Here is a 17,739-nt window from a genome sequence, read left to right as displayed (position 1 = left end):
AGTGAGGGGGTCTACATCACTGGGGTTTTCTGGAGTACAGTGTTTATTGTACTTCAATGGATATATTCCTACATTATCTGTCATCTGTACCTTTATAAAATCGAGTGAGATGCTTTGAGACATGAGTAACATCTTGGCAATTGTTAAAAACAGATATGTTAGTCTGTAAGGCCAGGGAGCCAGGTTAGCGTTTATTTGTGAGCTTTGCCCTGTCACATTAAATCGACCTTTTCCACCGCATCGCTGGCCTGTATTGCGCAGAAAATTAGCCCGGCTTTACAAACCCTCCTATTCGTTCTTGCACAACATTGTTTCAATGTTTGTGAACACTTACAGCAGGTGATGCAAAAAGTATGCATACGAGCGTTTTATAGGGAGTCGCGTGCCACCAAAATGGGTCAGCCCATTAAGCCCCACCAGTGCTAACAGCTGAAGATCAAAAATGCCCGTTCCAACGTACCTGAGACATCTAAGGAAATGGTGTCCTGTGTATCTTCAATGCCATACATGACTTCGCAGCGATACGTGCCGGCATCGCTGGCTCGCAGCTTAACCACGGTGAGGGAGGCGTCGCCGATGTCCTCGGGGTGGCTGGGCACTGACACGCGCCCTCTGTAGTTGGTGCCTATTTTGATGCCTCCATTTTTGGCAACCAGGACCGTCGTTTCCTTCACATCTTTCCCATCCTTATCCTGCTCAATCTTTGACCATTTTATTCGTAGAAATTCATCTGTCCTGTTTTCGGTGGGGGCTAATGTGGGCAACGTGGAGAAATAGCATGGTAGCGTGATTCTGCCGGATAACGAACCCCGCACAGGTGGACTTTTCTCCACTTTCACTGAAAAAAAAAAAAACAGACACAAGTATTTTAGACGCAAATCTGCAGGCTACTGCTATTTGCACAAATACCACTCTTGCACACGTACACACCAGATGCAAAGAACCGCATCACTACAAATGAAAACTTAAGCATTTCAGAATGCACACATATACACGGCCTTTTCACAAAGAAAATACCCCAAGCTGCAAAATGTGGGCTTAGAAGTGTGTGTATTGTACACAAGGCATGGGCTGTGCATAAAGTACGCATGTGCCCAAGTTTAAAAAACAAAAAAGCTGTAACTGTTATAAAATGCATGCAAATCACCAGTAAAAAAAAGTTATTTCATGAAATAATCATTGCATGAGAATGCATGTCACTTATTTGTGCGTTAATAATATGTAGCCACTCCCATAAATCAAATAGCAAAAAAAAAAAAAACGATTGAATTGGGCCCTGATAGTGAATTCATAGACGTCCAGCTTACTAAGTATTGCAGCATTCCGATTGTGCTTCCTTAACATTCTAATGCCAGCATATACGCTTCGTGGTGCACTATGTGTTTTGGAGAGTTACTAAAGATGGTTCCGTGTAGATACAGGGAGGAGTCGTTATCATGCGATAACGGCCCACTTCCTAAGTAGGGAAGTGTCATCCTTCCAAGTGATAATGACGCCTCGCAGAGTCTAGAAGACTATCATCAGACATGGGTAATAGAAATAAAGGTGTTTTGAGCTGTCCTGGTGAATTAAAACATGTTTGTTTACTTGTGAGCACAATACATTATAATTTTATTTGTAATGGGTTATTTATAACGTGCTTAATACCCAGAGGTTTCTAGGCGATAACCCGGGGATCGAACCTGTGTTGCTCGCATTGTCTTGCTTCAAAGACGATCATCCTGCCCCTAAGCTATCCTCAACAAAATACGTGATTTAATTAAATATGGCTTTACTGTTCAACATCTAAAAAGGCTGTCTGTCTAGGGTGCGTACTTAAAGCGTGACAGGCCACGTTTAGCACGAACATGCGTTAGGTACAGTGTCAGAGTGAACAGTGCGTCTATACATGGACGTGGAAGCAATGCTCATTGAAGGTGCGACGATTCTCCGAAGAGTGAGCGTCTTGTGAACAGAACTCTTGCTGGGGCATTTATGTGTTGTTTCTTGAATGCAGGGACATGTGTTCTGTTGTTTCCCTGTCTATTTTCGATATCATTATTTATTGATGAAGTCAGTAATGCCCTCCGTGTGCTAATAACGGTTATACTGTACTATTCCGTATCGGGTGTTTCTCCCAACGTATGTTACATATTGAAGACCCCCCCCTCGCCACCCAGCCCCTGGAATCCTTGCTCACTTTAGCGTGTCAGAGATGTTTGTACTATTTTGTTAGCTGTTCTCCAAGCAATGTCTGCAATTGTTTGCTTGTTAAACTCAGAACCTGAACGTTCCAGAAAAAGTTCCAATGTATAGGAACACAGACCTGATTGGGCACCCGCGCCCTCGCTAGTAGGCTGCGACTTGGGCTCATGCCATGCATTTAGAGCAGCCCCTTCTGCCCACACTTGGCAGCACAAGCCTCGCCTGCCTCCCGCAGCAGCGGGGGTGGGGAATGCGGTGCCCACTTCACCCAATGTCACTAGCATTCTGCGGATGGCCTCAGACTCGGCTTCCACTGGGGTTTGGGGCTGGATAATACCCTCGAGCGTGACTCTGAGGCTTTGCTGGAGGCAAACCTCCGTGGTTGCCGAAGCCAAAGGGCTGTTGATGTGAGAAAGCTTCGCATGAGTTTGGAAGGCAGTGCTAATTTCTTTCCAAACAGACAAGGAACAGTGCTGAGAAAAGCCATCAACAGGATGTCACGGGCCACCAACGGTGTGCCAGCGGAATCACGCCCTCTCGACAGAGGTCTCTCCCCAGGTAATTTAAAGCCAGATGTGTAAACAGAGTTGGGAATTAGCTTGTGTAAACGAGCACAGGTCAAGAGTTCCCCGAGTGCTGGAGAGAGGAGCGCCCCCCCCCCCGTCCAGCCAGAATTGGCGTCCCGAAGCGATTGCTTCCCAGGGCTGGGTTTCTAAAGGCATTCTCCCTCCCCGCCCAGGCCCCACTCACCACGAGCTGAACACAAAAGGTGTATGTTCATTAAGTGATTCACGGAATTCACCAAACCTACCCTAAGGGCCTGATTCACGAATTGTTTTGCATAGTGCAAATGACTTTTTACTTGTGTAAAGTGACTTTGCACTGCCAACAAACACCCTGGATCATGGAACTGTGCAAAGTGTATTTTTGCAGTGCAAAGTCCTTGCAAAGTAATTTTGTACTCCAAAAATGTCCATGCACCGACTTTGCACGGAGTTTGCACTGAAAAAATACACTTTGCACAGATCCATGCATCAGGGTTTGTGTAGGCAATGCAAAGTCACTTTTCAGCAGTGCAAAGCGCACTTTAAACTGGGCAAAAGATTCCATGACTCGGGCCCTACGTGTACCTCATGCAGAAGAAAACCAATGTATTTGAAAAGGTGAACATTGAAGAATGACAGTGTTTAGAATGAGAAACACTTGAGGAAAAATAACATGAATATGAGAGGAAACGAGATTCAGGAATATTACAAGTTGAAGCCAATTTGTGTTTTCTAATATTAAACGTGTATGTAGCATGTCCCTGAATCTTCATGTCCTCTCCAGACGTGTGTGTTGAGGCTCCACAGATGCAGAGAGAACATTGCAACACGGGGGTGCATTCAAGCACACCAAGGCCAGCATCAAGGAACATCCCATTCTTTCATGACTGACAGGACACAGCAGAAATCACTGTTAGTGATCTTTCTCACACTGATATTGATATCCTGTGCTTAGCTGCAATGTGTTATCCACGTGCTGAGAAGCAGAATAAAGTTCAAGGTCTTTCTCATTTTAATTTATTTATTTAGGCAGGCTTTCTCTCGAAAAGACTGTGGGCTGATGTACGAGGTTTCTGGTACCCTGCCAGTATTACTGCTAGGATACCGGCAACCGGCACTCAGTCCGGCGGAACTACTGCCAGATTACGAGTGCCGGTAAGGGATGTTAATCCCAATTCCTCCACAGGGGGGAGGGGGATTTGCCAGTATTTCCGGCAATGGCAATATCAGCTATTTTTGCAGGTGGCGTTCCGGCCACTCCAGCGAACAACGTATCCGGTATCGAATTACTGGCACTTTATTACGCACCGGCAAATTCATCATTACCTTGTCTACCCCTGAAACTGTTCTTAGCTGTTATCATCCTCTGCCTTTAGCCTCTTGTGACAACTGTTCACTTCAGATCACGAGGCGTTAATGCTCTTATTTTTGCAAATAACAATTCACGAACTTTGGAAACAGCCAATCGCTTTTGCTGAATAGCAGGCTGATATATGATTAAAGCCCCCTCAAATATAAAAAAAAAGAACGAAAGGAACACAGGCTTGGGTGCTGTGCTACAGCAAAAACGCCAGATAATTCCCAATTCACAAGGTTGGACAGTGGGACTGAAGCACCCACCTTTGAGGCTCCCTTCCCCCTACAGTATGGACATAGACGCTGCCCCGCCTAAGTGGTGACTGTGCAGAGCAGAATACCCATGTGGAGATTGTAAGGCGGTGTCTTCGGGAATGGTCCCACCCAAAGAGCAGGGCCATGACAGAGAGAGGTGGGTGCATGCAACAGTGAGGGGTGGGGCCTTGCTAATGCATGGCCTATGTGTCCCCTCCAAAGTAAACCTCAGCTGCTGCCAGTCTCTAAATCCGTTGTAAATAGCACCTGCCATTTGAAAACCACAGCATGCTGAAGTAATGAGGGGACAATAGGTTACATGTGATTTGAACAAATGAAAAAAATAACAAATGAAATTTAACGAAAAAAACATATTTTTGATTTGTTTAATTAATTGGGAGGCCTGCCCCCCAAAACCGCCCTCTTCCCCACATTTCCAACCCGACCCATCCCACACCGTTTAACCCTTTACCCCAACCCCCATATGCATATATATTTTCAAAATGTTTTCGTTATCATTTCATTCGTTATTCTTTTTCCATTCAAATCACTGCATACCGGGACAATGTGAGGCACACATAGTACTATTAGACATATATTATTTTAAAAGGACAGTGATGAAGGGTCCTGCGATGAAGGGTCCTGCTTGCAAAACAAAGCTCCCTGTGCCTACAACACGAAGGACTCTGTCTGCAAGTGAGGAAGCCGACCGGAGCACTGTAGTTGGCTCTCAGAGGGACACGTCACTGTCTGAAGCTTGGTTTTCAATGTTTATTTCTTGGTCACATCCTGCTTTGCCAGAGGGTCCTGTGCATCATCTGAGGCCCCTGCCCGAAAAACAAAGCCCCCTGGGCCTAGAACAGCCAGGACTCTGCTTGCAAGTGTGGAAGCCATCTGGAACACCATGATTTGCTTCCAGAGGCTCTTGGGACGGTCTGGAGTTTTCGTTTCAATATTTGCGTTTCTCGCCTACATCCTGCTTTTGCCAGATAGCCCTGTGCACCGAATGAGGGTCCTACCTTAAAAACAAAGCTCTCTGCACCTACAACCCCAGGACTCCCCCTGCAAGAGTGAAAGCCATCATGGGGCACTGTGATTGATTCACAGAGGGACATATGACAAACTGCCTTCATTTTTCAGTCTTTTCAGGGAGTCCAGCCCATCTGCCAGCTGCAGAGGGCCAAAAGCAGCAAAGGACAGTCCCCTTGGCCTATTGGGACCAGAATGGGTCTAGGGCCAGAACCCCTGCTCAAGCCAGGAATTTGCCAAACATACTCTTTAATTGACTTCTGCCACGCATAGTCTTCCAATCATTAACTATCCATTCACTGCACAGCTCCTGACGCCTCATGGGGCCATGGGACATTGTTGTGTTGGGCCTATTGACTGTCTTTTGATTACCTATAACCCGATTCTAGCCCTTCTCGGAACATTCACCTATTTCTTCTCAGCCAACTATACACCCCTTCCCTTTCTGCTCAGTCACTTACACTTTCTCTCTCCAGGGATGCACCTTTTCTTAATTTTCTTCACTTGCCTATTTCTTCTACCCTTGCTCATGCATCTTGTCTTGGATCCATTACTCCTTCTAAACAATCTTCTCTTTCACTTATCTCATGGCCTCTAGGCTTAACTTTCTGTAACTTCTGCATGAGTCTCCAGCCTACCCGTCTTCCTCCTCACCCCTTGCACTCACACACCTAAAATAAGATGCTCTTGTGCTGCCACCAACTCCAAGCTCATCTATTCCCCTCACCCACCGCACACTTGCTAATCTTCCCCACCACTGATAACCCCTTCACTTGGCCACTAGTACACAATCCCTCTGCAACATGTCTTCCTTCATCACAGACCACTACAACTCTTAACACACGCAACGTTCACTTCTTGCTATCACAGCAAACTGGATCTCCCCTCATCACTCTGCTACACTAGCAGCTTTCCACACTGACTCTGCTACCTTCTCCCAATCTTCCAGACATTGTTGGGAAAGGCAGTGGTGTGTGGTTCCTTCTCAATAAGACTATTAACACTTCTCCACCACATCTGACATCAACTCTTCCTCTTTGAATATGCAACGATTCAACCCCTCCCTCCTAAAGCTCTCAATGTTCTGGCTCTATATCGGCCCACTGGTCTGCTCAACTCCATTTTCCCTGATTTGACCCATCTCTATTTCTTTTTTTACCTACATCCTATTTTCATGCTGGAGTACTTTAACCTCCACAAGTGCTCTGCAGCCAACCCCCATGAACATAACTCAGTCTTATTTGACAATTCTGTTTACTCCCTCAAAGACCCCCAGGACTCCACCTGGAGACCAATTTACGAAGACTGATGGGAACTCACTTCACCATGTATTTCCCTCTAATTCACTCTCCTCCTCTGTCATCTCCATTGGCCCTCTCCTACTTCTCATCTCCCCTCTTCAATGACTAAGAGAACATTCTGGGAGAACTCTCTCGCACCTTACTTTAATGATGTGAAGACGTCTCTCCTGTCTCTTTGCCTAGTCATGCCACTTCCATTGAGTGTGCTTTGTCTGACTTTCAATATGCATGTTTAACTCCATTTGACCAACACTAACATGCTCGCACATCCACACCTTCCAGTGTTTAGCTTTGGATCACATCTGAAATTCAGACCCTCAAAATAAACATGTGCTTTTACCTACTTTGCTGGCACAGTTTGTGGGTACCTATCCTACTTCTAGTCTATACACATACTCTTCCTCTTCTAATCCTTCTGAATAAACCCCCAAAATGTAATTAACCTTCAATCTTTAATGACACTTTACAAGCCAGTATCCATCGCCTTCTCCCTTTCTGCTAATGAAATTGCTCACTAATTATCCTCTAAAACCTCTAAAAAAGGAGACACCTTCACAGCCCTCCTCTCTCTCCCCAAACATTCCTCTGGCCACCACCTCTCCCCCTACCTTGTCTACTCTTGACTACTTCTCCCCTACATTTGTTAGTGAATTAGAACCCATCCTCCACAGTGCCAACCCATCTTGCGCTCCCATCACCCCCTTTTGCTCCCCAAATGGTCTAGGATTTAGGGCCTCATTACACGGATGGCGGAGAACCATGGCGCTACTAGCGCCATGGTTCATGCCGGTAAAATACTGGCACCGCCTTGGCGAAAAGGGGAATTACCGCCCCATTCCAAGGTTGACGGGGCGGTAATTCCCCCTTCCACCATTGCCCTTCCCCATTCCCATTTTTGCCCCATAGGGCATAATGGGAATGGGGAAGGCGCTAATTATGGTACCGCAAATTGCGGTACCGTAATTAGCTCCCTGGGTCCCTTTGTGGGTTGGTTTTTAACGCCTACAAAAAGCAGGCGTTAAATCCCCCAACCCGCAAAGGGACCTCGTAGTAAGGCGGTAAGGATTTACCGGTACCGGTATTTTACTGGTACCGGTGAATCCTTACCTCCATCCGTGTAATGAGGCCCTTAGTCTCGATCACTTGTCCTTATCTCTCGCGTTCTTTAACCTGTCCTTCCACTGGATGCTTCTCTGCCTCCTTCAAATCTGCAACTATTTTACGTCTATTAAAGAAACCCTGTGCCGACCCAAAATGTCCCCGTTTCTCTCCTTCCCCTTTATACAAAAGTCCTTGAGTGGGTGGACATTCAGCAGATAACTAAGTACCTTGAAGATAGTGGACTTGGAGATCCACTAAATCTGCCTGGCGTATCCACTGAGACTGAGAGTGCACTCATGCATGCCTCCATCTTTCTCTGTAATGCTCACCACTCCAAACTCCATCTATACATATTTGTTTCTGTTTGTTTTGTTTTTTTTTCACTTTTATATGTCCCACATTTATACTCCATAATAAAACGATTCAACACATGTTCCGATCACTGTGCTATTACACAGACACCCTTTGTGGGAAAGCCTCCATCATCTGAAAATGTGTTACTGTAAGTCATTTCTGATTGAAACGGTCATCCCTGTTCTTCAAATAAATACAAATACAATTGTTAAAAGTGACTGATAAGAACCCCAGAATGGAATCGGATGATTTAAAGATATGAACTGCAGTTTCAAAAACGCACAGTATTATGGAAACTCCGCACAGTGTACGTGACTGTGACGAGAGCAAACATTGCCGAAATACACTGGGCCCGGTTCACAATGTGTTTTTCAATGGGAACATCCCATTGAAAAACACTTTGGTGGGAATCAGGCCCATTCAAAATAAATATATGTGTTTTGCACTCCAGTAGTTTTTGCTCTAGAGATAATTGCTATGGCACCAGTGGAACGTTTTTGTAATACCACACCTGCTTCCAAAGTGAGTGGCGTTTCCTTATTTTTTCTAAGGATAGAAGATGTAATTTTAACACCTACATGATCCTGTTACTTTTTGTTTGTTGTAACTATCGAGACTGCAAGATAGCTAGAGTTTTGACCCTGGCTGTAAGCCCCGGCACTTTTCTTTGTGTAGCATTGATCTCACTGTCAGATATACACAGCTATTTCCTGCTCTGCTTTTGCGAGGACGCCAATCATCTCACGGAATCAAAGCTGTTGCCAAAGGCTACAATCCATCACCTACAACCGTGCCTCAAACAGTGCATGCCTTTGGCAGCCCTCTCCCGAGCCTCAAAGCAGGAGATGGATTAGAGGTGTGATAGCTCAGATTCGCTGGAAGCTGAGACAGATTACCCCAGCGAATGCAATAGACTAAAACTGCTATCAACCAAAAGGAGCTGCACTAATGCACAATCTGTGGCAAACAGAAACAATTATACTGATTTACTGAAATGAGGGCATATTTGCACACTTCTTCTTTTCTAGTCACTCACTTTGCCCTCTGCGTATTACGAGTGCTTCCCTTAAACACAGGGGGCGGGGGGCGTCTCTGATGTACAAACCCTCACCATCTCGCCCTTGTAATGCTTAAAAAAATCATCAACAAAAAGTATACAATAAGAATATATACGATTAATGTACAGTGTTCATTTTCATTGTCAACATGTGGGTGAAGATATATTTTTTAAATGAAACCACTAGCAGAATTCTAGCAATACCGCTACCATTACCACTATACCCATGATGAAGCTCGAATTTTGTTGGATTTTTAGGAATACCACCAGCAGTAGTGGTAATGAATACCGTGGTGTTGGTCACTTCTGAACACCACGTGATGGGAGGGGTAGCCCGTCCCACATGATGAAAGAAAGAGGAGATACGAAATAAAGTAGGCACGCTCACCGGAAATGGGGCAGTGCGAGTAGACCCCCTTAAAGAGTGCCTGTGTGTGCTGTATGCGTAGCCCAGATACTGGCCCATGATCCCCGCTTGCCCCAGAGCACCTGAGCCAACAAAATCACATTGGCAATGAAGTTGTAGGGAACGACCCCGTGCATAGAATGCCATACGTCCGCGCACTGACAGGCACCAGCAGGGTCTCAGAGCGCAATGCTGTATGCGCGGTGCCCATGTCAAGCGTTCCAGACAGTGCATGAACATCAGGTAGCTGGAAGCAAGGCTAACGTAGCTCCAACCCCGGACAGCACTTTGCCCGACACAGAAGCAAGACCATCGCCAACCCACTACGTGGAGTCGATGTGGATAGCCCCACCCTGAAGTCGGGCAACTACAGCAACGAGGAGATGGGTGTCGCAATCCATTGCAAAGGGACTCCATTGAAGGAAAGACCTGGACCCAGGGTGGCATGGCTACGAACAGGCTGGAGTGAGCAGCTCACACGTTCATTACCAGTAGGCCAGTTTAATTGGCACGTGAAGCATTATTGATACGTGAATCAATCCACATGCACGTGTGGTGAGGAGGGAAAAGCCTGCGCTGCTGTAGCGATCTGCCCAGATTCGTAAAGCCAGAGCAAGTGACAAACCCCGGGCAATGGCTGACTTAGAAATTCCTAAGCAGGCTGAGAGAGGAGGGTGCAAGAAGGCCCACCCGCAGCTGAGGACTCAGTCCAACACACCACAAAGTGCCATTGGTCGGGAGGAAAGGTCATTAGACATTCAAAGGACAATGCAAGTACCCATCAAGGCACCACTAATACCACGAGTTGAAGGGGAACACATCATAATGATGGCCAGCCCACAGGCAAGCTCAGCTAGAGTGAGTACTCCCAGGAACATGAGAGGAGGGGCCACAGAACAAGAAGGGCCCATTCCAGGGCTAGACGCAATCTGTCACACTTTCATGAGACCATTTGGCCCCCTATGCAACAGGAGCTGTGCTACGATGGGAACTGTGACTCCAGCAATTTGAACTCCATGCCAAAGCCAAGAAGATCACTGATGCAGAAAAGCGACAGGGATTATTAATGCTAAACCTGGGCACATTGGTGCTAAGGCTATTTAACACCTTACCGGCCGATGACTACGAAGCAGCAAAGGCAGCCCTGAATGGGAAATTCAAACCAGAATTGAACCCAGAATATGAAAGCTTCCAGCTGAGCATGGCCCGGCAAAGACCTGGGGAGAAAATCATCGATATTCACGCCTGCATCAGAGAGATGACCCTGGGGTGTGAGTTCCCACACAAGGATTTCGCAGTACCTCAGCAAATCATTCATGGTATATCGTCAACATGCCACTAGACCGGATCCTGACAATGGGACGACAAAGAAAATGCACTGACAAGCAAATTACAGCAATGGAGGTGGACATGAGTAGACTGCCAATCGACAACTTCAAGGAAGATGAGAACATTGCAGCCATCAAGTCAAGGGCCGAAGGAAGAAGAGCCGCCGAGATCTTGCCCTGCTGACTCAACAAATGGCGGGAATCCTGCAAGTGGTGTGGAGGGGCATAGCACAGAGGGGAACCCTGTCCTGCACTACAAGCTACCTGTCGGAAATACAAATGGCTTAACCACTTCGCAGCAGTCTGTCTCCACCCTCCCTCTCAGAAAGAGACAGAACGACCAAGGACAGGCATGTCCAAAAGATGAGACAAAGGGAAAGCAAGAGCCATAGCAGCTGGTCAGAAACAATTCAGTGACAGTGAGGAAGACGAAGCATCGGAGGAGGAGTCATCTCCTGAAAGGCCAGGAAGCCAGTCCAAAAGATGCAGCGAGCGAGGCCACGTGATCTCCACCATACAACCAGGCAAGAAAACCCACAACAGGAAGAACACAGCACTGCCTACCTGCCTGGTTCTAGCAGAAAGGATCCACATGAAGGTGGTGACGGACACCGGAGCAACAGTAAATGTAATGCCCCTGGTGAAATTCAAAGAACTGACACCATTGCCTCAGCTAAAAAACACAAAAGTGCAGTAATTTGCTTATGGGTGTAAGAAACCTCTGCCTGTAGTGGGGTCATTCTGAACAATAGAGTGGAAACCCGCTCTCAACAATCCACTTATATTGCTATTGCAAGAGCAGTTGCGATAATGCAGAGTCAGGGTACTCCTTCCAATCAAAAACTTAAGAAATGAAAGAGATGCCAGCATAGAAAGAGTCCAAATATTAAATGAGAGTCCTCCATGGAAGTAGTTTGGTGGGAAATATGCAGAAATGAATATAGCACTTAGTGAGCCAGCTGTGTTTAATGAATGAGTACATAGCCCAAGGGCACCTTCAAGGTGCATGTCCCTCCGCCCATGACATCTCCCTTTTAACATCACTCCCATGACAATAGTTGTCACAAAGGTGATACGAAAACGCAATGTATGACCCACAGTTAAAAAAAAAAAGATTCTAAATGAAATGTCACCCAAAACCTGTTAAAAATATGCTATTTTCTGAGTTTTTACAAACTTGATTTTTCAGAACAGTTACTGAACACAGCAATGTGTTATCCCACAATCGTGATTACAGTCAATTGAAATGATTCAGTCACTCTGATATACTGTCTTTTTTCATTCTACACCTTCATATAGACTGCATTACACTTGACGTCTCGGCCCCAAATCTATATACAGTGCTTGTGCCACCATCAGTGGTTAACTCATGGTGTTGATGGTGTCATTTCTTCTGAAGTGCATGCAGTACACCTGATTCACTGGGTTAGTCTGTGACTGAGACACCTCATTTCTACTTGGAATCGCATTTCAAACTATGTTGGGGCACACTTAGTGAGGACACATTGGTGTCCTCGGTAACTTTTGAAAAATCATGTTCTCCTGATGAAGGCCGCCACAGAAAAGAGAGCACCCCATGAATTAGCACCACTTAGGCCGAAACACGTCGATGCTCTTATATGTTTCATTACTGGCTATGATCTATTAGACCGTTTACAGAATAATCTGTTGTTAAACACTACATGAGAACTAATGTTGGTAGAATTTAGATGAAATGTTGATCATTTATATGTTGTTTTGAATTTTATGTGCATTGCACAAATGCTTACAGTTAGGTTACTTTTTGAGAATATCTTTATAAATAAAGATTGTTTTCAGGATGTAAACACATATGCCCTCATTGATCAAGTTTTCACAATTCGCTTGCCTTGAAGATTGAAGGTATTTTGGCCTCTATATAATTATCCCAGTCCTTGACACGTTTTGCTTGGTTTGATTGTGTCTCCTGGGTAGTTTGGGTTGAGTACCAGGTCCACCATGGATATGTTATTTGCCTTATCAATGTATCCATATTTCACCATGGATGGATAATGTTTCTGGCACTGGTGCACAAACATGATAGGTATAGATTGCAGCATTCTGTGACACTAATGGGTGACATTTTGTGACATTAATTGTATTGTATCAGCAGTAATGAACAACATTCTCTTATACTGCTATTAAAATTCGGTATCCCTGGTGATAGTGTATGATGTGTAAATTGACTTTTGGAATGTGAGTCTAGGTTCAGAAGTCTAAAGATCAGGGATTTTGTTTCTCCAGATTGTGAGATAGTGCAAACGCTCAGTTGACCTTGGGACAGGGAAATCGTTTTGATTAGAGGGACACAATACCAAACATGACTCCTTACCCCATAAAATGCAGCTTAGCATTAGTGGGAGCCATCATGCCCTCATGCATCAACTAAAAAGCAGCGTTCACAAGGTACTCACTAAACATATTACCTCAACACCATGAAACTGGTAATGTGGAAGTTCAATTGATCTTCTGGTTTAAGAAAGGGTGCCTCGTCTCAGAAGGCGCGGCAGAGAACACCACTGTCACCAGCTGAGGCGAGAATCCCATTCAAACATCCTGTCTGGCCCATTCATTTCTCCAACCAATCGCCACACTTTCCTTGCAGCAATATAAAGAGAATACACATCCATCGCCCATCATCTTCTTCAAGGAGCAGATATTGGAGGAAAGTATTTCCCTGAAATGTCCCCCAAAATCAGCCATTTTCTCCACCTTCACCTCATAGAAGGACACTATAACAAGACATTAAGTAGAGCTCTTAAATCCAAGCTATCTATTCTACCCAAGCAGGGCTGTCCCTCTGGAAGCTGGTGTTAATGGATGATAGTGAAGATCACCTCCTAGTAATGGGTAGATTCATGGAGAGTGATACACGTATAGGCTCGTATCACTCTCGCTACCTTTCTATGACACACTGAGGTAGTGTTACCTGATTGTTGTACTCCATCCACATTAGTGATTGTAGAACTTGGTTATTCAAGTTGGAGACCCGTAATTTCTTTGAGTAGTTTTGTATTGATTGTGTGGTGATTCCACGCTTATTGTGGAATTTGCAAGAGCAATTTAAGGGGAATGTCAATATATTGTTTTTATTGCATTGTAAACAGTATGCAATAGAAATGAAATTGTGTTCTCTGTTAAATCATTTAATAAATAACCCTGAACATCAATTACAATTGAAAAAAAAAACCTACTGAAAGAAAGCCAATGTATGCATCTGTCATAATGTACAGGTTGCATGGAATAAATGTACAAGCAACTTACCTATACGCTGTCCATTCGTTACTAAGAAGAGAGAAATAATCCAGCTGACGTGGTGCAAGTGTCTTAACATTTTGACCTGAAATACAAAACGAGATGGCATTGAAAATATCAGAATATATACATACGAAGTCTATCCGTGAAGGCATGGTCATAATTGTACAGTTTAATAGAGTTATCAGCCCATGGATCCATTCCCTCCTCCTAGACGAAAGTGAGGAACCATAAACCCCCTTAAACACTTCTGTCAGGTGTAAAACAGTGGTCTGAGGATCCCTAATTAGTATGCTACTAGCAAAAAAGGGTAGTCACTGTGCAGCCCCTGTGAATGCCTGACTTAATGGTCACCAGACCACGACTCTTAATTAATCACTGTGCCATATTGAACAAGAGGCTGCCTGGCAATTTTTTGATCTATCCAGGTTGACACACGCACATACACACACACACACCCATATATATATATATATATATATATACATATATATATATATATATATATATTAAGCAATTGATATGGGCAGGCCCAAATATACTGTACCCCAGATATTAGCGAAACAAAAATTACAACAATGGTACTCATTTTATGAACCTCAGAAGAATGACATGCTGAGTGGATCTGCTGGGGTTCGAACCTGCAACCATGAGATCAAACACAGGATCTTGTAGTAAATGCATTAGTCCACTTAGCCACAGACCCAGCATACTACAGCAACCAACATACAATCATACGGTCATTAAATACTGGTAATGTTCTTATCAGACTGTTGCTTCCTGAGCATTTTCCAGGTTTAAGAAAAACCTCCCATTTAACTAAACGTTCTAGAATTTGATGACCTCCATGTGGCACCACCCTAAAACCTGGAAACAGGTATTAATCAGAAAACAATGCATGACTCATGGCCACTGCTATAGTAACTCAAACCAAAACACTATGATTGTACACGTGTGATACACACATTTAATCACTAACAGTGCCTGGGTATGCCCTTGAGCCATGTCTCCTGAAAAAGGACTCTTCCTCAAATATATATGATATCACTGGCCAGTTCTCTACAGTTTAACGTATCAAACGTGAAAAGATAACTCCAGTGGGTGCAGTTTCACACTCCTCTTCATTTTGATCTTTTCGTACGATATAATAAGATAGATACGTAGGGCAAATTATAATACGTTTTATTTATTTATTTTATATCCGTATAACCATAAGGATTTGTATATGCAACGCACAAGCAATACTTCTAAATTACAATATAAAACACACATAGACTAACCCATATAAAATCAAGTAAATAAAAACCTATAATCAAGATATTATGCATACCACACATTGTGTCCTGAAACCTGTTGTCGCAGAATGGCAGAACAAATGGGATTCAGCGACAGGATTACATGTTGCCTTGTTCCATGGTATCGAGCTAGAGAACCGGTTTTACCAGAAGACACATTTCTTCATCTGTTCAGTCGTATAATTGTATTCAGTACAAAGCAAGGTGTTGTGCTAGTCCCCCACCCAAATCAGTGTGTCCACACAAGATTTCCTTTGTGAGCCTTGTGAACAGAATGGAGTCATATGCAGTTTCTCAAAGCCCGAGACTGAGGACACATGTTGTTGACACAGGTGGAGTGATACCTCCTCTCCACTGAAGAACATTTGGACACAGAGATGTGAGTCAGATCTCTGATTTGGATTTTACAGAGGAAGGGGGGTGTCATCAGTGTTGTCATTGAAATCAGTCGGTGGCCTGACGAATCTCCTCTGTAGTCTCACTTAAAAATATTGCTCTGAAAAGGATCTTCACTATGTCCCATTTGGACGTTCTTGCGGACTATTATGTGTCTTTTTGACCAACCCAAGGAAAGGATTTGAGACCTTCAAGAAAATGCAACAGCTCTGCCAGAAGCCAATGTGCATGCAGTAGTCACCCTGGTACATTGTGCCTGGATCCAACCTTCGTGGTTTGGGATGCTGCTGTCAGCACTGGAATGCGCATTGTTAACACGGTGCATGCAGCAATTCTTGCCCGTGGCGGTGCATTGGGTCAGTGTTTCGAGAGATATCAGTGGATGAACATACTCCATCTCCCAGGCTTTATTCCAGCTTGATTTGGTGGTTTCTCCCAATTGATCAGAACTCCAGCAACAAGAGTGATCTCAAGCTGAACATAAAGACGACCATGGCCAACGCGGCGTTATTGAAGGCTCTGAAGGCATGTCACTGTAGGAGGCGCCATACAGGCCAACATCCCATGGAAGAAAGAAAGCTTTTTGTACCCTGAGTTCAAATGTCCAGGCAGAAAGGGGAATTCTCAGTCAAATAAATTCTTGTGTGTTTTGGCAAAAAGACTTTTAATTTCACACCCCATGAAGCATGTGTAAACAGATACCGCCTATACCGCAGCGCCACTAATCCTGGGCCGTATTGCGACTGCTTAACGAGCTAGTAATGCACGTGTGAATGAGTAACCTGGAAGCGCTAGTTCCCAGCAGCCTAGGTTCAGAGGTTATTGCATTACCATTCCGGGGGTTCCCTTGTCTGGAGACATTGCACAGGAGGGGGGGTGGTGTGTGTGTGTGTGTGTATGTGTGCGCGCGCGCGCGCGCCCGCGCGTTTTTGTGTGTGTGTGTGTGTGTGAGAGAGAGAGAGAGAGAGAGATAGATAACCGTTCATCACTGTGAGAGATTGCTTTCCTTTTTCTCCTCTGTTGGGGCGAAACTGTTTTCCAGTCAATATGTTTGTAACACAATAATGTCATTCCACATACACCCCAAAAGTACTTGGCACATCTCGGTTTCTCCTTTATTTCAATCCCCTGGCGCAAAGCTTGACAGCTGCGTCTTTGCCTCCAGCCGGACACGCAGGAGGATGCAAGAGATTCCACCGGAATGCTATCTTGTAGAGGACTCCCAAGGAAGCAGGCAGCTGCAGTGTGAATAGCTATGCTGCTCTCACATCCAGTGGTAACATTTCAGCATGGAATGGCCTGTATCATTTTGCCATGGTGTCAATCATTGAGGACACACAGGGAATACTGTACATGCTGGCATCCCTCTGAAGATGTTCCAGGATATCACTCTCCATATGTTATGTTATGATTTTATGCCGTACTAATCAGCACCCTAATAGTCTTACAACATTGGTACCTTATCTGAGTAAATGGCATATTGTACCACATCCAGGAAAAACCAGACTGTAGTCTGTGGACGAAAAGGAAATGAAAGTATGGCAAAAAGAGGGGGGGGGCGAGGTAGACTAGGAGCAGTAAGAGCTAACAGATTGGGAAAGAACAAAGGACTGCGGTCAAGGGAATACGATTGTATAAGTAGGGGAATGTGTGTAATGGAAGGCAGTGGACCAGAAAGAATGTTGATATAGAAAGAGGGGCCATAAGAACACGTATGGTAAAACACACTTTCCAGTGATGCCATTGACTGGTACCATGAAAGAAGAGTTATTATTATTTATTTATTATTTATTGTTAATTGGTTCTAAAGCTTACACATATGTAATTACACGAACATACAAACATGACATCAAAAGGAA

The 17,739-nt window shown here is 44.6% G+C and overlaps 1 protein-coding gene across 2 annotated transcripts in view; it reads right to left on the bottom strand.

Moving 5' to 3' along the window:
- Positions 1 to 17,739, bottom strand: part of LOC138511722 (versican core protein-like) — a 207,374-nt gene that overhangs the window by 172,217 nt on the left and 17,418 nt on the right. For both annotated transcript variants that reach the window (XM_069627577.1, XM_069627578.1), the window contains exons 2-3: positions 14,199 to 14,274; positions 461 to 838 (exon numbers count right to left, since the gene is read on the bottom strand). In XM_069627577.1, coding sequence (XP_069483678.1) covers positions 461 to 838; positions 14,199 to 14,268 — 448 coding nt within the window. In that variant the 5' untranslated portion in view covers positions 14,269 to 14,274. The remainder of the gene's footprint in view (positions 1 to 460; positions 839 to 14,198; positions 14,275 to 17,739) is intronic.

The sequence above is a fragment of the Ambystoma mexicanum genome, chromosome 6p (genome assembly GCF_040938575.1).
Source record: "Ambystoma mexicanum isolate Mex_15411 chromosome 6p, UKY_AmexF1_1, whole genome shotgun sequence".
NCBI lineage: Eukaryota > Metazoa > Chordata > Amphibia > Caudata > Ambystomatidae > Ambystoma > Ambystoma mexicanum.
The sequence above is the reverse complement of the archived record's forward strand: the minus strand, read 5'-3'. Positions and strand labels throughout refer to the sequence as shown.